Raw genomic sequence first — 26891 nt, 5'->3', positions numbered from 1 at the left:
TATTTCTAACAGCCAATCAAAGAAGCAGAGACATCAGGTGCTGTCTATCTAATTCCTGGCCTAAAAGTTTTTGGACATGGCATTTTTGTGAAAGATATTATTATTTCTTTTACAATGATTGGAACAGATCCATGCTCACTGTTTATATGGTCTCTTTATTTATAAAACAATTTAATATAACATTGTTTTGCAGAAGCTAATGCTTATGCTAATGGTCCACTGCTCTGATTAGCATAAACATAATAATCCAAGAAAACAATTATTAAACAAAAACTAAAGAAAAACACAACAGCAACAAGTGGAAGTAAACGATCTAGTCTTTAACATCCGAGGATGAAGTCTGTTAACGTTTTTGATTTTGCTAAATAGTATGAATGCTTCATAAAAGCAAAAGAGCCGTTTATAGTGCTACACATGCAGATCTTACCAGCTCCTGTTTTGTATTTACTTGCGCACTCTAATCTCTCACATGTGTATCGCTAACGTTTTTTATGGTGGATGTGTGAGAGAGAGGCGAGAAAGTGGGAAAGCAGTCTGCAGGAAAGGTGAAATAATTCTTGTGTTGTGAGCACACTGAAAATAAACCTATAAATCTGAACTGATGGAACTTCTTGGAAATTCTAAGGTTTGGCAATACAATATATTAGTCTACGGTCATAATGGTATTATTATTATTTAAATTAATTAGCAAATGATCCTACACATGGGGATTCTGCATTATTACAATTTATAAAAGCCCATTAGACATTTCTGAGACATCATTGATTGAATCTTTGCCATAATGTTCTTTGTAGGGCCATGTTCAGCTGACTGATGGTGGTGCATCATGAGACCAGAAAACGCTGGCAAGCTGCTAGGTCTGGGGGAGACTTTGATCCAATAATGGTAATTCCCCCATGAATGACTTCGTGAAGTGATTTTGTCTTCCCACACAGTATTGACTTATTCCCTTTCATTCTGTACATGCTGTTCCCACACAGAAACACTGCTGCATGATCTCATCTACTTGGATATGATATCTTTTCATGGATAAATGTTATTACATTTAGACCACCATGTGGCTCAGCAGGGTTTACGAATGTCCATATGTGTGCCGCATTTCAGAGGCTGTCTCCTTGAAGAACAACAAGCGGTTTCCAGGATTTACATGTTGCAGTAGCTTTTTCATTTGCCTACTTCATGTGATTAACCAGTGACCGATGAGGACTGGAGGGCAAACACCTGGTAAATAAAATTCCATTCAGCTCTGTCCTCGACTTTATGAGGACAGACTGCACCATTAACAAATGGCATATGGATTGGGTACTGTAAAGAATAAACTGTTTGTATCCTTGAAATTTGAACAAAAAAATAGCCTTTCCTGGACTGCATGTGTATTGAAAAGGATATGTTTTGTTGACCCATTAATCAGTCTAAACCTATTTGTTCTTGAAAAGATCATTAGCCCTGAAAATGCCACATAACCTCTGCATGTGGATGACACTACAGTTTATATACTAGATATAAACTAGTATGACTTCTACAAGATTTTGCTTTAGGCTAATTACATCCCTTATAGCTATGCTAATGATTGTGTGAGGATCACGCAAGGTACTCCAAGTACCAAGATAAATTCACATTCTCTGCAGAATTGCCTTAGCATTTTGTTTCCTTGTTGTTCTCTAACCAAGCAGTAGCAATCGGCACAGAAGTTGCAGTAGCTGCTACTACTGTAGGAGCAGGTAACATTTTTCACAATCAACAAAATACGTTGATTTAAGAGTTGTTATGTATGTTATGTTAGGACAGTAATAACATTCTTTGGGGGAGGCCAATCTGAGACCCTAAAACCCTTGTTCCTGTGTGCCATAGTATTATGCTGCAGCTTGAGGGAATGAAAGGGAAAAAAAGACTCCAGGCCTTCCATGGTAATAAGGAGGCAAAGCCCAGTAATAAATCAAACAGACAGAGATACAATTGAAACCCTGTATGAATTCCAACCACCAAGAACCATTCAAAATATTACAGAATGAATCTTAATCCTATGCTCCAGTGCACAGTTAAGGCATACACAAAAAGAGGTGGGATGTTTTTTCGGTTGGCCCGAGCTGTTTGCTTGTGTTTGTTTTATTTATTTTCACTTTAATACTGGCATAGACTGCATTTCCAAACACAGCAGTGTGAATAGCACAGGGAATTGGGGGGTGTGGGGACTATTTTGAAATTTTGTTATGGTGCTTCTAAAAATGAAAAAAAAAAAATTGTAAATACCAAAAGCAGAGAGGCCATATAAAAATACAACTGTTCCAAGCTAATGGGTTTAGGTGCATGTTACAGTAACAGTAAATCACTTTAGACTCACTGTCAATGTTACCACATGGCTGTCAAGTTAATAATGTTACTGTAGAAATTGTCTTAGCAGAGATGCTTGCATAGTTTTCTCAAATGACATTCTTACATTGTCCCTATATGCACTTATTAAAACAAATATTATCTAGTACACATTATCTCTATTTTAGAAGACACAGCCTTAAGACTGATAGGACTGAAGTGTAGGCTATATGGTTGCTAATCCAGTCTTTTTGACTGGCAAACCAAACTGTCCCATTAGAGCAAATTGTGTCAAACATCATTACCATTGATTTGTCTGTATTTATTACTAATTATTATGATCATATTACTATGCTTGTATATCACTCTAAAGTCAATTATAAGCTTTTGTCTGGCATAAAAGATATTCATTTTGTCATAACAAGCACTGCATTTTTGCCCACTACCTTTGTTCTAAAGAAGGCGAATGACATGATACTGTTGTTTGTTAATCTCACCTCTATTCATTATAATTATAAAACCTAGCTACACATCAAATTGTAATGCACCCTTTCTTTCTTAATCATATGATCCTGAACTCCAGCATCACCACTTGAAGTTAGATTTTATTTTTCTCTCCAACTGTTGTTCCAACAATTACAACATCCTTCCGTTCTGTGACATCATGCAACATGCCTGGTGCCTGTGGAGTCCATCTGTGTAAAATGGTAGCATTAGCATGGTAATTACCATATTGTTGTCAGTGCAAAGAAAGAGAAAGAGGAGAAATCCAGAGAGACTGAGAGAGAGAATAAGATGTGCAGAAAGTGTTATGTCAAGGTTACTGTCATGTAACAACATGCAGAAATAGAAAGTATACCTTCAATCTTACAGTTTAAGGCTCAGTTTGGGTTCATTTTTTATTTCTTCTGCAAACTTTTGAATGTGCTGGCAAAACTCAATTTAACAGTTCCTTTTTTGAAAAGTAACATTGTTTTATTTGCAGAAAAGCTACCTGTGAGGTTTAAACAGAGGTAGATAGAGGTGAAGAAAAAATGATTTTCTGAATGTATTTTTCTTTGCTTTTACTTTATACCAGCAGCTGGTTTAATGCTTCTCTGAAAGTATTTTGACTGGGTCATCATTTATTTAATTTTGTGTCTGCAGAAAATGGACTGACCCCATAAATACATCTAATTTACTCAGTAGCACAATGACACAGTTAATGCAATAAAGTATGCTCAGTTGTGGCACAGCACAGACATAGTAATATGTTTTTAATATGACATATAATGTTTACAATGGTTACATGCTAATATTGGGTTAGTATAGTATTTTAATGTAGTAAAGCTCCTGAATATTTTAAGGTGTTATTTCGGATAACACACACTGTTTCAATATGGACATAATAAGGGTTATTGTCAGAGTTGCAACATGTCCATACTGAAACATTGCATATAACCAAAAAAACATCCTAAAATATTCAGGAGCTTTATGTTCTACAATACATAAAAACACTCTACTAACCCCATTTCCACATGTAAGCATCTTAGTTATTAACCATTAATTGGAGCATATCAGCAAATGGAACGTGATTGCCCTAAATGGAATATGATTGCTTTGTTAGTGCACACTATAATTGTGATGAGGCAATGAAACGAAAATTGATCTAATCAAAAACAATCTCTTAATTCACTTTAATCTCAAGAATTTGATGGGACATGGTGCCGGAAGCGAATGCACGGGTGAGTGACATGAGCATGTGTTTCAATCTAATTAACTATGTAATGTGAGAAGTTCTGCTGATGATCTAGTCTGACTGTGTGGAGCAAAGATTGCATGGAAATTATTATGAGCCTACACAACAAATAATGGAAAGAGCTACACTGACTTGTATTCACATGAAACCCAGAGTTATATTGAATCTCAAAATACCTTATCTCTTACGTATTGCTGAGTGATCACCTTGAAAATATTGTTTACACTGCATTCACAACAGCCATCGCATTTCAAAAGATTATTTTTGTCTTTTCTCCTATGCTTTTTTTCTAGCATGTATAGAGTCTTTCTGTACGTTGTGTACAGTTGATGAAACACTTCATCACCTTTTGTTTCTTATAATGAAACCACCAACAATGCTCTCACAATCTACATAAAACACAAACATACCAAGGTCAAGGCACTGATGCAGTAAAAAGAAATGACTGCTTTCTTTGGCACCCGCAACGCAGCTTATTCCATCCCTTCCGTTTTTTCTGCTGAACTCAATTTGCCCTGTAATAACTGTCAGTCATACCCCAAATAAAACAGCAATATGTTGATGATTTCTATGTACTTATTTGTGCTGTGAGTGTAATAATCCATGAGTCTTTTTATCTTCTGGAAACAAAGATTCTTACAGTTTACATCACCTGCTTTAATTCAAGGTTATCTAAATGACTTTCATATTACTAGTGCTGTTTGATGATGAGATCAAATCAGGAAAACTAAATCTGTTAAATATTGTTTGGCAGTCAGATGAATGGAAAATAATTTGTTTTATCAATTTGTTGAGAACTGCAGCAAAAACTGTGAAGAATGCGGAGGCAAGTAGGATGTTTGGGAATAAATTTCAGCACCTTGGATGATAATAGGACGCCACTTCTTCAGCCTGGGATTTGCTGCATGCTTTAATTCACATATTCATCAAAGAATGACAGATGTTTTTCAGTTTATATTGGGCTTCCCATTCACTCTCAAGTCATCATCAAATGCATATTAAAGAGCGTCAGGAGGACAGGTGTGTAATTATTTCTCGTTTTTATGATCACAAACCTATAAACCCACAAAAAAAACTAATTTAATATTTGTTGAAAGCCGCAGATCAAATGAGTAATTCAACTTTGAGTTGTCAACTGCTGTTTCCAAGGTCAAGAACAAACTGTCAAGCTCAACAACTAATGTTAGTTTAAATTGACAAACTTTTTTTTTCTGTGATCAGGGAAAAATGGTTTTAAGAGCTTATTTTGTCACGATTACAACATTAAGTTTTCTTATATGAAATAATTAAATTGTCAGAATATTTTCCCATGCTTTAAAATCACGTGATAGCTGTCGGATATCATGTCAGAAGTGTTAGAGAGGACACAAGCATGAGCAAGTCAGTGGTAATCCATAATATCATTGCTACTTCACTGCTTCAAGTCTGAAAATGAGAAACATGTCATTACTTGTTAAACCCACTTATCAGTCCTTTGGTGTGTGAGGCCCTAGAGATCAGAACAACCTTCCTGAGGATATGAGGCTAACTCTGTGCCCTCTGTCAGCTTCCTGGATCTCCCTTTATACAATCTCTACACTTTTAGTAAAGGATAAATTATTCAATTCAGTTTGGGTTTTTTTCCACTCTAAAAAAATATATTATTTGTGAAGAACCAGTAAAACAGCTTTTTTTTTCAGTGACCACACATGCTACAGCCCTCAAAATGTATGTATTTAAACTGATCTACATTGGGTAAGTTTAACCTCAAGATTCTTTCATAACACATATCAGGTAGGTAAAATTCTGTCTACTGCCCAAATACTCCATTATCCATTATACACACACACATACACACACACACACACACACACACAGAAATAGAGACACTGAGAAGCTGCAATATTTCTCATATTATCCGTCCTTCATGAATGCAAATGGAAATAGACATTAACTAGCACTAAAAAACTAACACTAAAACCGCCTACATTTAAACGCCCCCTAGAACTGCCCGAGGGGTTATTTTTACCCCCTGCTGCAACAGCGTCAGCAATCGCAAATATGCTATTTCTGGAGCAGCTGAGTTGTACATTTTTATTTATTTATTTATTTACAGGTTTTTTTTTTCTTTTTAAAAGCAAGACTTGAGAAAAATAACAACAACAAAAAAATCAGTTTATGGGGTTGATTAATTTTACGATTGCTTTAGGCCATTTCATTCTAGATTGAAAGGTCAAACCCTTTTTAAAATTCATCAATAAACTGTATAATGCATCAAACAAACAACGAAATAATTAACATTTAAATAATTTAATAATTGTAGAAGAAGAACAGTAAGTAAAAGTTTAAAATGAATTTTGGATAATACCGTGTTGTTTTAGTTTTGCCACTGGGAATAAAGAAAAGGAGTGCTTGCTATTTATTAATTTTACAATTGCTTTATTTCCTTGCAGATCATAAAGGTCAAACATATTTTAAATTTCATCAATAAACTGCAGGCTACAACAAACAAATAACAAAATAATTAACACATTTAAATAATTTAATTATTGAAGAAGAAAATGAATTTTGGATAATAATGTGTTGTTTTATACTAGGAATAAATAAATGGAGCACTCTCTTTCTCTCACTCACATACACACCCACACACACATATCAGACCATGGCCACTTCTGGGGACATTACATAGACTTACACTAATTTCCTATAGATTTACCTTAACCCTAACCATTAAAAATACTTGCCTAATCCCTACCCTAACCTTAATCACTGACCCGAAAATTTCCCAATTGGGGACAGCTTTTGTCTCTAATTGGACAAGCCATCCCCAATTAACTAATCCTAAATTTGAAATTGGTCCTCAAAAGTAGCCTATGATGGACCACACATACACTCCCACATGTCCACCGTTATCTGTCCCCTACTCGATTTCCCCTAACTCATGTCATGGACCAATGCCAGAACTTCTGGGAAATTCATCCCTCTTCTGCTCTGGTTCATGTTTCCAAATCCAAATCAGTCAGTCTGCCATTCTGTCTGTCTGCCTGTCTGTCAAATCTAGCTAGTTCCAGCTTGTGACATGGCAACCTGTTTATCAAAAGACATCTAAACAATGTGTGTTGCTAAGCAACCACATGTTGCATAAATGTTGAGCATGGCATTACACAGTTATACAATTTCTATGAGGGTTAAAAAAGTGACATTTTGGTAGTTCATAATTCATAACTCACCCCATTTTAGGACCAGTCATGAATTGAACGATGTCTGGGTTTTATTTTAAAACCCAGACGTTTCAAGCATTTGAAAACACCATGGGGTACTGGCTACAGCCTCAAAATTACCATAGAGTGGACTCAACATTTTCTGACATATAAGCTTCATAAAAATGTGATTACCATAACTAAAGGGCTGGTCTGTTGGTCGACGTACCCCTTTAAACATAACTGAGTGTGTTTTGTGTTTCTGTAGTTCAAAATCCACATTTGCTTTATGTCTTTGTTAATGTGATTATTTTAGTTTCTTTGTTACTGTATAAAATAAAAACTTGACTACCGCACACTGTCAACACTTATTTATTACTTAGCTTCGTTTCATTAGGCATGTCATGCTTTGTGACTCTAATCAGCTCAAAAAGTTAAACCCCCATCAAAATAAATGTGGCTTTTAATTCTGGTGCATATCCTCATTTGGGATCACTTTAAGACATTTATTACTCTTATACATAAAATGTGTTTGTTATCATGGAAGATATATTTGTTTGCTTTCATCCAAGCCAAAATGTGAGTCTGTTTGACAAAGACACAGGTCACTTGATATTCTATCTTAGCTTATGGTATTGTTGATGGTATTGATGACAATGTTGACTGAAAACAATAAAGATCAATTTTCATAGTTGGTTTAAATAAACATCAGCCTACCTATTTTGTGTCCAAACCCTGGATATTACATAAGGGTGAACACAAATGCAACAATTTAACTATTTTAATTTCTTACACAATAAGCACTAAAGGCTCTAAAATCTACCTAGCAGATACATACATACATCCAGAGGCTGTAAATCTAATGGATCACTACACCAGCAGACATATTTCCAACATATTGAGGTAGATAGCATATAAAAGTCCTGTTAATTTTTGACATGTAACCTTTCTCAATTCCTACAGTACACCTGTCATACGCTACATTTCTAACACAACTAGAATAACATGTCCAGCATTTTCAGTGTTTTGCTGGAAGTGAACTGACTCCGATGTTCTGCAGGAGGCCTAGAATAAACCTTTTTGTATTTGTGTAGGTCACACAAACCCCCGAAGATGTACGCTGACTGCAGGACAGAGGGGTACGAGAGGAAAAATACCTCTGCTGAGGTGTTCAGCAGAGATGCTGTGCAATGACTCAGATTGTGCAGAAAGCATTTCAAATCACATTCAACATATTCTGAGCTTACACCTGGATATTTTTAAATAAATATTTCCAGTTGTGCTACATGTCAAACATTGTCAAAGTTACTAAACTTTATGAAAAATGTGTCTGTTACATAAAAATGCACCCTTAAAGTTAAAAGCTCATGAGCCCTCTGATGTTACATTTACTTCCCGGTTAAAGTGAAATAGTCAAATTGTTTGTGCATGCCCATAAATGGCAATCAGTTCTGTTTCCTTTGTTGCTAAGGTAGTTCTATGGGTTGTTCACATTGTCCACTTGCATATTCGGATTGTATTATATCTCAAACTTGTATGGATTTATTCCAAAAGCATGTCTCCTTTAAAACTTCTGCACAGTACATCCAGTACGGTTTCCATTTACTTGATACACTTAATTATTGACTGACATCTCCCTGACCCTCCTGTGGTAGTTGTTTTGTACCTGCACCAGCTTTGATTCTGCTGAATATATGAAGTTTTGGTACCTCAGACCTCAGCTCCACCTAACCTTAACCTTAAACAAGGTGTAATCAGCCCACCTCTGTGGGCTGACAACATACTTAAAACATAAAATATGAACGAAAGAATAGCAGAACTGTCAGTGTGCAAAGAAAAAGACCTTCGGCTTTACTTTTGTGGATTACAAGTCAGTAAGAGTTCAGTGTAGTCAATGAGCACAGTTTAATTGAATTTGTGGCAAATGTGATAGAATTAGAATTATCATTATATATTTCTGATATTTTTCTGAAAATGTACACACTTTCAATGAATATTTAGTATGATTAAGCAGCTTGAAGTGGTAAAATGAGACATAGATGCTTCAGTATCTCCTCACCAGAGCTTGTTGCTCTTGTGGTGATGTTGTATTGCCAGTCTCATGGGAGAGTGGCACAGGCGTCCCACGCAGTGAATTAGTCAGTACTTAACCCTGACAGTTTCTTCTAGCCTCCTGTTTCTCCTCTAATTACCATCCCTTCCTTGCCAGTAATTAAGTCGTCCCACAGCAGGGGCTTTTTACCACTAGGTTGGAGAAGGGAAGTGGCATGCAGTCCCTCCCCATATCAGCTCCTGTTGATTCTCCCATACAGCTGAGCAACGCAGATCAAGTATCAGCACTGCTCCAGTGATTGTAATTGCAATGTAGCCCCAGGATAACAATGTGTGTATTTGCATGTGTGCATTCTGTTTCCATGTGTAAAGAGAAAGATGCAGAATGTAAATATTATTCCCATGTAAAGTAACTTTGTCATCTTGCACAAATGGTGCTATGTTTTATTTGATTTTCATACACAACTCATGTCTGTGATGTTTTCTGTGCCCCCCAGCACAAACATTAGGGCTCTATTTTGTTTACAAAAGAAAATAATTGCCCAATTGGTGCACAACAGAGGCAACTCTTTAAGCTATGCCGGAATTTCAGCTTGCCTGACTGGCCAAGGCGAATGCTTGAAACCCAAGAGTTGGAAGTGGTTACTGCTTCAGTCAGCAAATGGGAATTCACATCTGCTGCCAGAGTGTGAGGTGACAGCCAAGATTCTCTTTGGTGACAGCTTGTTGATGAGCCATCTAATCAAAAAAGAATTCGATTCAGTCACCTCATAGCAGCGTCACATAGAAAATGTGCAATAAACTGTATATATTTTACAGCAAATGTCTCTGTCATAATAACATTGATTTATTTTATTTTTTTAGAATGCTGGTTGAAGTTGGCACGTCAGGCAATACTTTTGAGACTGTGCTGAGTTCAAGCTGGTGGGAAAATCTAACACCCTGGACTGCTTAAAAGCATGATATAAATGAGGAAGAAACTTTTTATGGTTATCTCACTTTTTTGCTGGAATTACTTACACTTACTTGAAATGTCATCTTAAGTTACACAAACAAAAGTTTAGTGTCATTTCATGGAAATGACACCCCCTCTTTATTTAGATAGCCGATCGCCGAGAGCTGACAAGACATGACTTGCAGGAAAGATTTATGGCTGGACACAAATCAGGGATTTTACAATTACATGGTCGGCATCTTCAGCCCCCAGGCCAGCAGGATTCCTGTTTACACTTTTCTACAAATAAAGCAGGTGCCATATGGCGGATGGAAGCTTTAGGATAATATGAGATAATGTCAAGTTTCTGAATTAAAGTGTATTTCATATTATAGATAGGCAGAAGATAAAATAGTATTAAACCATGTTATCCTTTTGCTGGTGGCATAGTTATTAATCTAGATATATTATTACTCCACATTTAACCTGACTCAAAAATAAATTGTGTCCTGTCACTGCTGAAAAACTTTTTTTTTAAGAAGAAGAAGAGAAAACTTCTGTCACCCATCTTGTCACACAATGAGCAGTAAAATAGAATAAAAATAGTGAAATCTTAAGTATATATCTAGTAGTTGCCTAAAATCAATGTCTAAACCTTAGTTATAAGTAGAAGACATTTTGACAGATGACAGATTTTCTAAGCACAGCTGTGATGAAATGCAGAGATGGCTTTAATAATACATAGCTTTTGTTGTTTTTTGTTCGTGAGAGAGAGGTGCACTTGAGTACACAGTATGTGTGAGTCATCTGAGCCACTCCAATGCCTCCGTCGGGCAGCTCTTCCTCACCTTGACTATGACCTCACTGCCAGCGTACCTGTCCACATCCCCATTCCTTGTTTTGATGCTGAACTTGCTGGACCCCCTCCATGTCTCTAGTACTTACATACAATTTCTTTATCACACGCTTTTAGCACCTTCCTGTCTCACCATCTAATGGCATCTCAGACCCCTCAATGTTTTCATCCTCTTTCTTAAGTCTGTTTCATCCCTCCTTACTTCCTGACTGCCGCTCTCCTTCTCTTCCTTTGGCTACAGCGGCTGCAGACTGCTGAATTAAACATTGCTGCAGCTTCTCTCAGCAAATCTGCCGACTACATCAAATCCGCCTTCCCTCGCTCTATCCAATTACAGATGGCTCATCCAAACTAATTCAAGACCTGAGTCGGACAAATGTTACACCTTGTTTTCTGTTTAAAACAAATGGGGCCCAGATCAGCAATGACAGACACATCCACACTGAACCACACGGGAGAATTCAATGTGTTTTTGTCATCATTCCTTGTTCGTGACAGAATATTATCACACTATATGACTGCAACAGACGACTCTTTATTCATTACAATTTTTTTTTAAAAGAGAACAAAAATTGGGAGAAAAAAGGTGAAATGAGTCTCAAGATGCTGTTTGATGAAGAGTTAAAATTAGAGACTGAATAGAATAAGTTGTTTGCACATGCAAATTAAAGCTGCAGATTATTCTGCTGTTCAAGTGGTTGTCTGTGGACTGATTATCGTTAAGAATAATTAATGTTAGGAAGGAAATGTTCAGTTAGAGATATGCATAATGTGCTTGCATTAAACACAATCATGCCATGACTGTCAAATATTGCGTCAAACACTGGTTTGATGTAGGGGCGGCACTAGTTGGAGGAAGTAGGTAAATTTCAAATATCCATGTTATAAATACCTAAATTAATATCAAAACTATGATATGCATATGAATTCATAATAGCATTTTTTGTGCTATTAAAGTTAAAGTTAGGTAACTAGTACATATTTTAAATATGTCTTGGCTAGAGGTAACATGCAACATTGCCTGTGCCTCATATGTTACTGTGAACATGCACACACTGCTAATCAGACTACTACCTTACTTATAACAGACATTCTATAAATGAGTGACTCAACACTGCTCCCAGTCTTATGTTGTACAAAGCTGTACTTTTGTGTCTGTAATCTTGGAGGTAAGGGACATATAAAAGTGAAAACTGAAATAGAAACTACAATAATGGTCTCTTTATGCACACCAGGGGCTTCCTTTATAACCATTGCATATGCATAAAAATGGGGCTTGAAATATTTGTCATTTCCCACAAAAAAGTTGAGATTCATAAAAACAAACTTGATGGGATAACATGTGGAATGCACAAAAACTCAGACTATTACATACAAACATTTTGGAGACAGACAAAATTGGCAATGCAGATGGTGAGGTGGTGCAATGAAGCCAGATTGTATAATGATTCCCCTCACACATTTAATCTCACTTAATATCAAATGTTAATTATAGATCCACTTTATCATTAACATTCAAGCCAGCAGTGTTACTTGTGCTTGTGCTCGTAGTGAGCCATAACTATTCCCTAAGCACCTTTCAATTTTAAGATATAAGCCAACTCAATCTTAACCAGTTTCATCTGTGATTTATTATTGAACTATTAATGAAATATTGAGCGCAAAGCGCTGTCTCATCATCACATTCCCATCCCCCAGGCCGCAGAGGAGAGGCTGTGTGGTACTCACACTCATGGTCAGTTGTGGTGCAGTACAGAGCACTACTGAAAAGCCAGGATGATGCCAGGAAGTGGCAGTTGGCAGGGTTCTGGAAAGTCTGGCTTGCCTTTCCCCAATGTGTGAATAAACGGATTCCTTTTCACCTCAACCATGTTTGCTAACTGATTGAAGTATAATAATCAGTTGTAGGATTAAAGATTACATCAAATAAATGTAAAGAATTGAAAAACTGAGCACTGATAGATTTTTAATAATATCTTCTAATAATGTGCATAAATCACCAAGTACGACATTAGTTTTCATGTAGTTCAAAATCAGGGGAGATTACTGCAGTGATCACACAACTGTTCTGTGAGGCACACAGAACATACTGCCACACGCACTCTTTTTTCCCCAGTCACCTCAACCCGTACAACATCTTCACCACCTGCACTCATATATTGATTATGTAAATTAGACAAACACTGTATGCTGGATTTTGGAGTAAATATAAATAAATACAGTGTTTATTGTATTTTAGATATTGAGCGTGTGGTCTCATCAGTTATGTATTTGTCTATATACAGTAGATGCTCAACAAATACCAAGCAGGGAGCTTCGGTGTCCCTGTGCCTCCACTAGTCCATACCTCCCTGTCTGACTGCCTTGTTTAATTTTGGGAATTGTTTTATTTGTTGCAGCGACTGCATTAACAGCTGCTGCAACCTCTAGCCTCTCAAGCTTTCTTCTGTTACTGCTGCCATTCTCTACATGAACAATATGTAGTCATTAGTCATTCAGGTCTTTTGCATTGAAGAGTTATGGTTAATTGTGGGAGAGTAAGGGGTGTGATATGGGATAAGTCCACCTGTGCACATTTTCAAGTTGTTTGTCATCTATAAAGGGAACAAATGCTTGCATTCATGGGGGCACACAGTTTTATAAATGTTATTACTTTTTTGCGCAAATCATTTGAGGCTTTTGTGCACACCTATATATGCGGTATGGATCCTATATACTGTTTCATAAATGAAGCCATGATGAAGTCTAAACATTGTTGGCTTTCTGCTACAGAGTGTTGTGAATTTGCATTACTGTGAATTAACTTTTTCTACCTATAACCCCTTCTCTTGCCCGCATCACTGGTCTGTCTAAAAGCAGTAAATCTTCTGCTTATGGAACTAAAGTAAACAAATGTAATGTAAAACAATCACTTGATCACCAAAATGATTGCTAAATTATTTTGTTGATCAACTATTTGATTAACAGAATAATCCTTGCAATTCCATATTTCTACAGATACTTAATAATTAAGTAGGCAATTCTTGGTTTTTGTTTTTGTTTTTTTTCCATGTAGTGTACCAGGGCTTGCGATGCGGGTGGCAAGAGGCTCTTGCACTTGACTTCTTAGCTAGCTAGTTATTAGCTTCAGAAATGGTGACGTCTATTTTTGAGTAGGGCACTCTGTGGATATAACAGTAAACTATTTAAAAGCAGCTTGTATCCTCATAACAGACTGAAAAAAAAATGAAGAAAGACAGAAATACAGGCCAGTACTGATAAGATAACTAAGATAGTATTGAAGCTAGCATAACATTCCCAGTTCTGTCTCGGATGAGGAGAGGCAGGCGATTAAAGAGAAATATTAAAATGAAAATCATAGTGTTCTTTGAGCAGAGCTATAGCCATTTCAGTCAAATATGTATGTGCAAGCAATCTCCAAAGGTTTTAATGAGTCAGTTACTTTTGTATAGTGATAACAGATAGTATAGCATTTGCAATTATCTGAAACAGTGCAGTAAAAGTTACAATGGCTCAATTTTCCTTTTTAATTGAGTCTGTGTCTGCCATTTACTGTATAGTTTATCTTATTATAGAGTGTACATATTTTTAACCGATTCAGTCAGTGCTTTGGAGGCATGACGAACATTTTTTTGTGTACTTTTTAAATAAAAAAGTGCAAAAATTGATGTTTTTGTTATTACTGTCAACATGTTGGTTTTAATTTAATTTCAATTATTCCTTTTTACACAGATCATTACTTGAATAGATTTTGAGCATATCATGATCCCTTGTCCAGTGACAAGAGTAGTTCTATCAACCCTCTCCATTCATTCGATTCACTATGGTTTTTCAAAGTGTGATCAATCAGAGCTATGCATTTTCATACATTTTTTTATTCTAAATAACAACCTCAATCTCGCTTCTTTGATTACAGTGCAATGCTGATTTGAGGCCTTTAAAATGCATTAATGGCTACCAGATTTGCATTTATATTGGATTTTCACACAGACACACAAGAACCTGAGATAGAGCTCTGCGAACAAAGACCTAACAGAGAACACGCATCATCTGAAACACATTCAACCCCATAATAGAGTACAAGCAACAGAACGAGAGATGCTAGTCTGAGCAAAACAGGCCATCGAATTTCACCCCTAACCGAAGCACACAGTGATAACACATTATTCAGCTCCAGTTTTAATACAGAAGCAGTATGCAGCCAGCAGTGGATGTGGCTTTCTTGTGTCTGATGACTGCAATACAGAAAATGTACACTTATGCGTATTATAAAGGGGGATGAAGCTCAGCTTGAAGATTGCAGTCAACTGTGACACAGTGCTGACAATTGCCTATGTAAAACACACTCCAATAATTTCTTTAAGAGACATAAGTCTAGCAGGACAGAATAATTGGTGCCTTGTGGTCTGTCTTTCCCCTTCAAGCGACAGTGACCTTTTCAGAGCTCATGACAAGAGGCTAGCAACTCCTAAATCTGTGTTTATCCTTCGAATTAGGCGAAGTGCCCGTGTTATTAAAGATGGGGCAGATTTGTTTGTTGCTGATCAGGTTGGCATTGTCCACGCAGTGTGCCTCTGGGGTAATCTCTCTTGATAAGAGGAATGGATGCTTTGTCTCTCCGCAAATCTGATTCAACCACTTTCCACCACTAAATCGTCGAGGCAGAGAAAGTCTCTAGGGAAATTTACAAAGCGATTCAGTCCTCATTGCTGGTTAGAGTAGAGCACGGCTGGGCAATCATGTGCCGAAGAGGACCGGGGGTATGTATGATTTCATTCCAACCAAACACTGCACCAGCTGATGTCACTGATTTCCTCCCCTTTCTGGTTGAAGATGCACTAATCATTGAAATTAACTGGTGGTCCAAGCTGAAATGAAAATCCTTAGACACTTGCACCTCTGGGAGGCCATTTCACACCCCTGTATATTATTTACCAAATATGTTGGTTTTTTTCATGCTCCAAAGCATATTTAATTTAGTCCACTAATACAGTCATACAGTTCACTGCACTGTATTCTACAGCTTGTACTGCATATTATATTATGGGATACTGTACTGTATAGGTTCAAAGGCATATTCTGAGGGAAATCAGTCAGAACACAGCTAAGAAAGTAAAAGATACTTGACTTTGTCTGGCAGTCATGCAGATGTCTGATAAATGTGACTGTGGATTGTTGATTGTTGTCTCTTCATTTTTAATGAGAAATACATCAAAAACGTCCCACTCTTAATGCAATATTTAATTGTTTTGTCATGGGGAAAGCGATACCTTACAGTGATGGCTGAATCTGATGCCACTAATGGTTTGTTATGAGGGAGAAACAACGGGAGCCACCTGGGCTCAGCAACGTTCCCAGTAGCACCCAACATGCAAACACACACTCTCTGTTTTAATAAATCACTGCAGCATCACAGGCAGCACTCAACGCTGCTGTACAGTGTCTGTGGAAAGCGGCTTCACAAGTTTTGCCTCTGAGATTCATGTCTCTGTGCAACATCCCGCTCTGTCAAGATACACATTATGCAAATGCATTGTTTACTGTTCATGTGACAATATCAAGGCAGTGGGGACCAGGGGCTATGGCAAGTTACCAAGAGAGATGGAGGAGGGAGAAAGAACAAACTCAGTGAAAGAATTGCCAAAGGAATGTGGCAAATGACTCGACTGTCTTATTCTGGCTCAGTCTGTCAATAATTTGAGTTAGCAGACTGTAGAGGGATGCAAGGAAATCAAAGCAGAGCATTCTGAGAAAGAGGGTTTCTAGCCATCTAACTACTGCCTATATCTCTGTATGAGGAGGTTTCTCATGTAAAGCTACAGAGTAAATTACAAGGTGGAAAATATATACCCTGTTGTAGTTATTAAATGTCAAACTGTATTATTTAATCACAAGTAAAAAAGGTAAGATAAAAGTTGTGTATTGACAGTAGAAATCGGTGATGCGTCTATGGATGTGACGTTGAAATGTTTCACAGCTGCAGTATCAGTCAAAAGTGAGAAGGTGGGTCCTTCCCATTCACTTGAATGAGGAAGTGTCCTAAGGCAGAGTTAACATAAAAACTGATACATAATTGTTACCTATATATAAAGTTATTCTCATTTACATGTTTTGTATCGTGGTGTGTTTTAACACATTTTTATCCCTTAACACTTTCAATATTTGGTGGTGTTACACCTTTTAATGCATATGTGCCAACAAATATACAACATATTTGGTTAATCAATAGCAAGCTAAAATTGTCAGGGTTATCAATATTATTTTTCAGGGGAAACACAGTGTTTCATTGTAATTGTGTCTTACACAGCTTGCCATAATTTTAAAGGGGCATTCCATCAATTTTACACTTATTATGGTCAGTTTACAGTACCTGTGAAAACAGATTAATTATATTTTCCTTGTCTCTGCAGAAATCTTTCTAAAAAGCTATAATATTCTGCATATTTGGATTATGATCCACACTAGGGAATAAAAAAGCAGGATATATGTTATCCCCACTTCCCCACTGCACTTGAGCAGTGTACTTGATTTCTATTTATTTTTATTTTTTATTTTTTTATATGGGGCCAATTAAGTATGAAAAACTTCTTGGCTATGTTATGATCATTATTACTTTCTTATAGCGTGTCACTCAAGCAGGTCCAAAATACAAACTTTTTTTTCCCTTAGCTACAGTATAGCCCGGAAAAGCAACATCTTAGCTTTTAGAGTTTTTCATTTATATAAGAAAAAGGAAAAGATGTTCACAGTGCTGAGAATGACTGCATGTAAATATAAAAAATGCATACTTAATAGGTTAAAAATGAACATTGTGAAGCTTTTTGCAACTAAAACCTCAAAATAGATACACATTTAAATAGACAGTCTCTTAAGAAGTATGTGTGGCATCAGTACACAGGCTGAAAGTGAACTCACCTATAAATTTTATATCTGGTCGTAAATCCTTGGCGGAATCTTTCCACAAAGGACAGATAACTACGAGAGTGGTGGAAAGGTCCACGGTCAGAGATGAGCCAGTCATATTGCTTGGTGACATGTTGCTCAGTTGCCAACGGGTCCTGGCGGGAAGACTGAACTGTTATATGGTCCCATATAAACAGGAAGCAGATGACCTCAATAAACCTCCAGTTCATGCTTTTTTTTAAGCCGCTCTCTGTTCATTCTCGCTCCATTACGTGGAGACCTGATGGGAGAGAGAAGAAGAGGGAAGGAGGGGGGGGGGGGCACAGAGAAGAGAGCTGTTAGATGACAAAGTCTATTTTAGCTGTACAAGAGGGTGTCACAGAGTTAGGTTAATTGTGCTGTACTGAACAAATAAGATAGTGCCCTTGTCATTGTCATTTTACTGTGACATGATGTGTATTTATTTTCTGCTCTTTCTAAGATTGTTCACCCTTCATGTCTCCCTGGAGATTTTTTAGAAAGCCACACAGATGTTGCCTTTCCAAGGACTGCTCCAAGAACTGTTACCCTTTTGCAAATGAGCATAGACTACATCCTCAGTTGTTTGGCTGTCTTTTTTCCCCTTCTAATTGGTGTCATGATAAGTTCTGACAAGGTTAGAGGGCTGCTTTATGATATGTTATGACACCCAGCCACTAATGTGGAAAAACACTATCTCCCTTTACCCACTGGTGTCAATTACTGCTAGAAGAAATGTTCAACTATTGACTTGCAACTTCATGGATTTTTGAAAATAATGTGGTACAAAATGTTGCTGTTTTCATCAAATGCAAAAAAGACCTCAATTTAGTTCTACTAAAGCTGCTAGAGATTGTTGATACGATTGTATGATTGCCCTAAGTGTCACAAAATGCTATTATAATGCTTAACATGTCCCTCTGTCTATACATATTTTAGAGCAGAGATCAGCACAGTAGAAGTATGTAAGAAGATGTACAAACAAATCTCAGGGCTAGATTTAGGTTTGTGTTTCTTAATTTAAAAATCCTAGAGGCAGCAGTTAAAGGTTAGTTATATAGTGTTTATTCTATATTTGATGTAAATATCAGCACTAAAATATTATTACCCATGTATTTCCAGTTTAAATATCCTTGAAGAAAAAAAAGCCTTTACACTGCAGTAAAATACAACCTCTAACATCCTCACATCCTGTTAGTGGACAAAGATGAAAAAAAATACAAATCTTAACAATATTTACTATTTCAAATCCAACATTGAAAAAATACATGCCCTCACTGTGCAGTGACTGTGAACATTATTATCCACTTGGCAGTGAAATTGTCTCTTACTTACTGATAAGGAAACGATTTTCATCAGTAATTGCATTTAAGAACTTTGGCCCCTGGCCGTGGGGCACCCAACAGTGTGCTATCAAGTGCTACTGTATGCAAAAACTATTTCCCCTTTCATGGTTTATTACACAATAACACATCATAAAAGAGCAGGGAAAATTTAATGGGCCTAATCTTTTTCTGTTAAATAGATGATGGACTACTTGATTGCAAAAGTTAAAGAAATCACAGTGGCATACTTAAAAAGAGATTTTTGTGTTACAGTACGGTTAACAGTTCCTCATGACGGAATGGTGTGTACTCAAGACAGCAAAGATATAGCTGATTCAGGTTGCTAACATTTAGCTCCACTGATTCAACAATATTAGTCTTGGACAATGGAATCCAGATATACGACATTAACTATTGTAATGGAACTGACAGTAACACAGTTAACACCTTATGTTTTTTTACTGGAAGGCTAGTTGCTGCTGGAGTGATGGTGACGTGCCCGAGAATTATGAGTGACTGAAGTGAATCTGAGAAGGAGAGCTAGTGCTAACTTCCAGTCATTTTTAATTAATCAAATGGAAACTTGTTTTGACAAAACCACCACAATTATAAAGTTGTTAAGTTCTATGTTGCGTTGGATTGAATTAACAGAGGTGTTTTGCCGTTACATTATAGGCCACACACAACTCGTTTTCTCTTAGCAAGACTAGCTACGACAACTGGTCTTATTGAAGCTACATGGGTCCTCGGGACAGCTGCTATTTAGTAAAGATAGCATCCAAAACCACTTCACATAGTGTTATAAGTTAGCATACTCTTAAGCCCAACAGCAGCAACCCAGCTCCAGCGGGAGAAAAGTATCAAATGGCCCTGCAAGTGTGTCTTATAGATAACAGATTGGCCCGATTGTCACTGATACCTGATCAAGCCATTTTAGTGAGTATTGAACCTGATATCCGATATCAGTATCGGTTAGGTGCATTCCTTATTTGAATGTGTATAACTAAATATTACTAAAATAATAATATTATATTATAATATTATGTAGCCATATTTGAAGTAGAATGAGTTATTAAAACTGATTAAATGAAGGCACAGTGACAGTGTACTTAACAGGCCTGTTTAGGCTAATTGCCCTATATAATACTTTAGAATAATACACTAATTTAAAAAATGATACAATACATAATCTGTGGGCCATGTTTAGTTTAGTTTTTTTGTCTATATGTAAATGTATTTTTGTTTTAAATAGCTGTAAGCTGTAGGAGTGTTCAAGCATATTATGGCAATATAAATGAAGATTACTTTTAGGAAGACAACAGTAAGGGGCAACAGCAAGAGAACACTTTGTAACAATCTGTAACATTGAATTTAGATTTGCTCAAAGCAGTATTTACTGCATGTAGGCAAATGTATAATAACTGTACTGACAACTTGACATGACACAAAATATTACTGAAACAGCAGTTAATGGCTTTGCAAAGCTGTACTTGGGCAGAGCAGTCCTTTGAGCTTAATGATAATGTCAGCATGCTAGCACAATGCTTACCGTGACAATTCTATCATGTTGATATTTAGCAGGTGAAATGTTTGCCAGGTTCACCATTTCAGTTTAGCATGTTAGCACACTAACCTTTGCTAATTAGGACTAAACACAAAGTATATTGTATGCCTAATGGGAATATCTTTTGTTGTATTTTGTTATAAACCAAAGCATTGGACGGATCAGCGGATCACCAGGGTTCATTGTCTAGGAACCATGAATGTCTGTACCAAATTTCATCGAAATCCATTTATGTGGATATTTATGTGGACCTTTAATTGGAACCACCAATCAAACTTTGCAGAGCCACTCAGAGCTGGTAGATTAACATTTTACAAAGTTTACTCACGCTACCAAATCTGAGTTTGCCAGGTTATAATAGTCCCCAACAACACCACATATAGCACATCATAGACAACTGGTATTGAACAAAAGCCAAGGTAATTGTTGGATGGCAACCATCATTTTTTGAGTAGCCCCCATTACTTCTTTCTATAAAACAAGTTCCTATTTGTATATTAAAATCTGTCTATTTTATACCGACAGAAACTTGTATTCATCCTGTCAGATTTTCTTCTTGTTTGCTTTGTGATTTCTGCATCTAAGCATTATCAAACCTTAAACTAGAATGTATTGCTTGACAAAAGGGACTCAATTTGAATCAATAGCACCACATACAGTATATGAGTCATCATGGCCATTCAGCTCTCATGATGACATGCTGTATGCTGTTATCTAATTACTTATGACAAATCCTTTCTTTGTAATTGGAAAAAAGAATCAGAAGAAAAGCCTGTGAATTGATCAGAATGAATATAATGCATATTCACATCCCAATCTGAAGGCCCCACTTTATGGAATAAATTCACTCTGGTCCAAAACAGTGTCAATATGGGGTGGGGGTATGGACATTTGCTATTTTGGGGGGCTATTGTCATGTGGGCCAGATACTCGTATTCTTCCTTTTAAAAGATGCATACACTTGGTTCTCTTTTGGTTCAAATAAAAGCTACAGAAAACTGCCAGGAGCATTTACCACACACAAAAAAGTTTCTCTGAAGAACAGACTGATGTTTAAATGCCAGAAATGCTGACTCACCAATAGCAAATACGCAGCTCTGTAAATACGCCACTGAAGGCGGATAATGTTAAATTAACTTGGGAGGAGATAACACATTTGGTTAATAATTGTTGCTCAGGTCCTAAGAGAACTGTTGTCCGCTGTGGGAAACAGTTCAATGCCATCAGAAGGAAAGCCAAATAATTTGGCGGAGAACTGCAGGGACAGTTTAACAACTGGATGGGGGCCATCCCCCAGTCAATCCCTCACACGTACGGATGATCTGACTGCATCTGCAAATGCAGCTTAAAGTGTAAAAGGTTTAAAGGGTTGGAGGTTGGTATTTAAAGATTTATCTATAACACCCCAAATCATGGCACCCATGTTGATGTTTTGAGAGGGAACCTGGGGATTTGGGGGTGCTATCAACAAAATCAGCAATCTTTCAGGTGAGACTATAAACCGCACACATGTCAATGATTAAGTTTTAAAGACAAAAAAACATCCTGGTTTTGGTAAGAATTCAAATTGTTGCCACAGTACATTGAATAGTTTACATGTACTGTGAAAAAAGTGAAACTTAATAAAAAAAAATACTTTCTGCATGTTTTGAGAACATTACACATGATCCCTATATCACACATGTGAAGCTAGCCAAGTTTCCCGCCTACACCGAGGTCGAAAGTGGCTAAGAGCATTACAGCATTGGTGCCCTCTTCTTTCCAGATCTGCAGTGAAGTGGATTTGGTATGTTCAAAAAGGAAATGGCTTCCTTGAGAGAGATGCTTAAGGCCAACCTCACTATGATGAAGAGAGTGATACATACAGGCACTTATTGCCATAAGAGAAAATGGAAAATAGGAAAGCTGCAGAGCCAATAATATCTTCAAGGGGATCTGCACCACGATTGAATGCCAAATTAGCTTTTTATTGTAAAAAGCGCTGATTTCTGGTTGAATTATCAGCTATTTTTAATGCTATGTGTCATTCAATAAAATCATGGCACAAAAACAGTCACCTTAGCCAAAATGTTATGCCTTAATTAGACATATTGACATATCCACCCTGATATTAGGGGCATAAATTTGCAGGTCTGGTCCAATCAATGGCTTAAATTGGGTTACTGCTAAGTGACACTTCTTCATATTTCAAGAGTGCTTGCTTGATTACTCTACAAAAAATAGTTCACCAAATGTTCTAGACTCTACTTCATCAACCTTGTTGTAACATATGCTTTTTCAAACTCTCTTTCTATCCTGAGTTATTATTGCTCTGTTGCATGAGATTTTAACTTACAAGGATACCAAACCGTACATGCATTTCACAAATTAGCCTAGTGGGTACGTCTAAAATATTCTTTATTTTTCTGTTATTTGCAGATTACTGTTATTTGCAGGGTGGATTAGTGAAACAGACAGAGGAAGAGACAGAGAGTGGATCACGTTTACCCTTGAATAAGCATGGTAAAAAGGGGAGGATGTCTGCTTCAGGAAATGACAAGACAGGACAAGGGAGGCTTGTTTTCTCCATCCTCTTTTTAAACAGGCTTATTCATGCTGCAACTCCTCCTCCATTCTGGTTCATTCAAGGGGATTCAATCTCCATTCTGGTCCCGTCACTAGCTTTTCCAATCAATTCCTCTCTCCCCTGTGTGGGGCCCTAAGTGTCCCTCTTTATTCTATAAAGTTCATAAGAATGGGGAGGCTTGTTCTCCTTATTTGTATTCTAAATCCCAGGGAGGCAAGAGATCAGAGTAGAATGGAGCCTTTTGCAGGGAGACAGGTAGACTCAAGGTATGTCTACATTATCCATCTATCCATTGCGTATGTGTTACATCTGGTCACCAATAGGTGATATTTATTCCCTGCATTATTTGTCGCTGGAACTATATGGATATAAGCAGATGGAGTTCTCTCTGAACTGTTATCAGCCTGACTGCCTCAGAGCGATTTCATTCCCACTGTGATACAGGTATAATGTACGTATTGAAGCAAAACCTTTGACGCGAGGTTATGGATGGTTGGCAGCCTAAAAATGAATTTTTATACTCCTCTGGGTTATTTTAACATAGATCATATTAATATGACCTCAATGGGGCTGTGGGGTTATGTGAAAGTGACGCACGGGAATGACAGAATGAGGAGAGGTATAGAGTTGCAGAGTTGATAGAGTAGAATTGCATCTGTATTTGCCAAATCAGTGTCACCTGAATTCTGAGAATTATTATTGCATAGCTCTCACTTATGTATGGAAAGGCGTGGTAATGGGCTGCCACTTGCAATTGCTGGGAAGCAACAGAACAATGGGAGGGCCAGCTGTGGCTAACTTCATTTGTACTGGATTCCCCCCTCCCACCCCCCCAATCTCCTGCCTTGGTCCTGTCGTGTCTTTAAAAAGGACTGCAGTGGCACCCTGACCTTCAGAATACATGGCTGAGCAAGCAACACTGTTTGATAATTACATTCTCTGGTTGGTCAGCAACCAATCAGCTCAGCTCGGGGATCAATGGCTGATTTTAAAGAGCAAACTAATTCACTAATGGTCAGAGTTATTCCAATTTACCTGGCTGCTGAATTATTGTGTTCAAATCTAGTCTGGAGGGGGAAGGATCAATGCAAGCTGGGGGAGAGGAGTGGCGGAGGAGAGTCGGTTGCATCTGTCATGTGAAGCGGTGCAAGGAGTGTGCTGTGAGGCTTATTTGATAGTTGCCCATTTGAACAGCAGCAATGCGGTGGCTAAACAGGGACTGTCTCTGTCATAAAGCTAACTAATTAATAATGTTTCAGAGTAAGCATGAGACCAACCGCTGTGGATGTTAAAGTTTTTGAGCGTGTGATGTGGTTAAATGAAGCACATTGGCTAACCGAAGGGCAATTAAATTTAGCATGAAATAAAAATTTAATTCATTTGCTTCATGAGGGATTTTGCAGCAAGGGAAATAAAAACATTGTGACACTTGAATTATTTTTTTCCCAGGCTGATTTTTCCTTCCAATCTGTTATTTTAATACACAGTGCTCACCTATTCATTACTGTTGTGTGGTGAGCTGAATTGATTATCAGTAACATGTCTCTTAAACACATTAAGTGAAAAAGAGCATAGCAATGGTGATTTGCGCCTATATTTGTCTCATTCCAGGAGAAGGTGGTTTGAGCTGATAGGAAAGACAGAAGGATTCTTCAGCCAGCATCAGAGGCTTTCACCAAACAGAATGAGATGCTTGCTAGAGCAATCAGGCCATTTGTCACCACATCCTCCACTGTTGCTGTATGCTACTGTGGCTGTGTTACAGATGAAGATTGATCATTTGTCAACTTGCAAATTGGCTTTCAAGTGCTTTCTCTAATTACTCTGTGGTTTTATTGATGAGAAACCACTGACTGCTTTCCTTCGATTTACCTCGCTGGTCACAGTCTTTGTTTTGAATATGTCAGCTCTCACCTTCTTTTCCAAAGGCATTAGTGAGGTATATAAGATGGGGGAAAATGTTCCAACCTTAACAGATTTTTCATGCTACCTCTTGTTCTGATGTTCCACTGAAACAATGCAGTGTTAAAGGCCAAAATGCCAGCGCGAATTCCATTACCATAGCTGGTCAAATTCAAAATGCACCCAGAGGAGCCCCCTGACATGAATCAGAGCCCAGATAGAGGTTGCTAGGAAGATGTAAATGACACTGTTCACACTGCAGTTCTTCCTTGCTCATGCATGTAAATGTCAAGTGATGTTATCCTCTGTGTGGTTTCCACTGACTACACCCAAAAGCTCTAGACCAAAGGAAGGGATGAGCAGGGAGAAAAAGAATGTCCCAGAAGAAGTATGAATGTATTTATCTCCTATAGAATGCGCATAATGCAAATGTCTTAAGATAAGTAGAATGTAAATACACCTAAGGCACTGTCCTGCTTTCTCTTAACTGTCTGTATGCATGCACACATTTATTTTTCTTTGTCACATTGGCAACTATGCAATATTGTGCATTAAAATAACCATAACAGGCATTTAATGAACCTGTAGTAAACTCACCTCAGGCCACATTAATATTTTCTTATTGTAATTACCAGCAGAATTAAGCAGCAGATCCTCGTTTTCTCCCTTCTGTGACTGATCTGTCATAATTGCTTGTGTCTGTAACGTTTTATTCAAATCTCACTATCAGTGCCATGGGGTAGTGTGTGATGAAGTGTTGTTGCGAGGCAACTGTGAAACTGCAATTGGATTGCAGAGCTAAATTTTATTTTAGAGACATATGTGAGGAAAGTATCATCTTATCAGGGTGAGGGCATGTTTTTCTCACCCTATTTCAGTATCTGAAGTACAGGAGTAGGGGAAAGAAATGTTCCTCGTTTTCTCATTCTGGATTTTATCAGCGTGTGCACAAGATGAAGCTTGAACACAACAATGTGTTTCACTCAAACTCTTCCCTCCCCACCTGCACTCCTAATGACCATCGTACTCGAGCAAATTTGTGTGCCAGATGTTTATATATCACAGAAGAAAAGTGTGTGAAAATAAAAGGAAAGAAAAAAGTTTGATTGTTTTGCCAGCAAATTTTCAGTATTAATGCTTCTTCACTAACCTTGAAAACCTTCCACTTTTGCACATTTTTTGAAACGGGGGAGACAGAAATAAATAACAGCTGCTGCCCTCTCAAGGGACTGAACCACTGGCATTATGTGGAGAGACGTTTTGTCCAGCTGCAGTGGGTTATTTTTGTTCGCCTTTGCAACCCCCGTTTGCTCCTCGCACTCTGATGCAATGCCATCCCTGAATTTACCGACCTCATTTCTTCCCAATTTGATGTTTACTTTCCAATTCACCCTGTGACGAATTGCTAACCACCAGACTTGGGCCAGAGTTCCCAATCTGGACAACCGCCTTGCTCTCCAGCAACAGAAGGAATGAGGTGTTAAGCCGATGGTCACTGCTCCCATTGTTCCTAATTCAAAGCCATAAATTTGTGAAATTGAAGG

At 37.5% G+C, this 26891-nt stretch overlaps 1 protein-coding gene across 1 annotated transcript in view; it reads right to left on the bottom strand.

Moving 5' to 3' along the window:
• brinp1 (bone morphogenetic protein/retinoic acid inducible neural-specific 1) overlaps nucleotides 1-18202 on the bottom strand; it is an 86785-nt gene extending 68583 nt beyond the window's left edge. The window contains exon 1 of the mRNA XM_062434726.1: nucleotides 17985-18202. Within this exon, the coding sequence (XP_062290710.1) occupies nucleotides 17985-18202 (218 nt within the window). The remainder of the gene's footprint in view (nucleotides 1-17984) is intronic.
• Nucleotides 18203-26891: the final 8689 nt, after the last annotated feature.

The sequence above is a fragment of the Scomber scombrus genome, chromosome 15 (assembly GCF_963691925.1).
Source record: "Scomber scombrus chromosome 15, fScoSco1.1, whole genome shotgun sequence".
Taxonomy (NCBI): Eukaryota; Metazoa; Chordata; class Actinopteri; order Scombriformes; family Scombridae; genus Scomber; species Scomber scombrus.
Note: the sequence above shows the minus strand (reverse complement) of the source record. Positions and strands in the feature narration are given on the sequence as shown.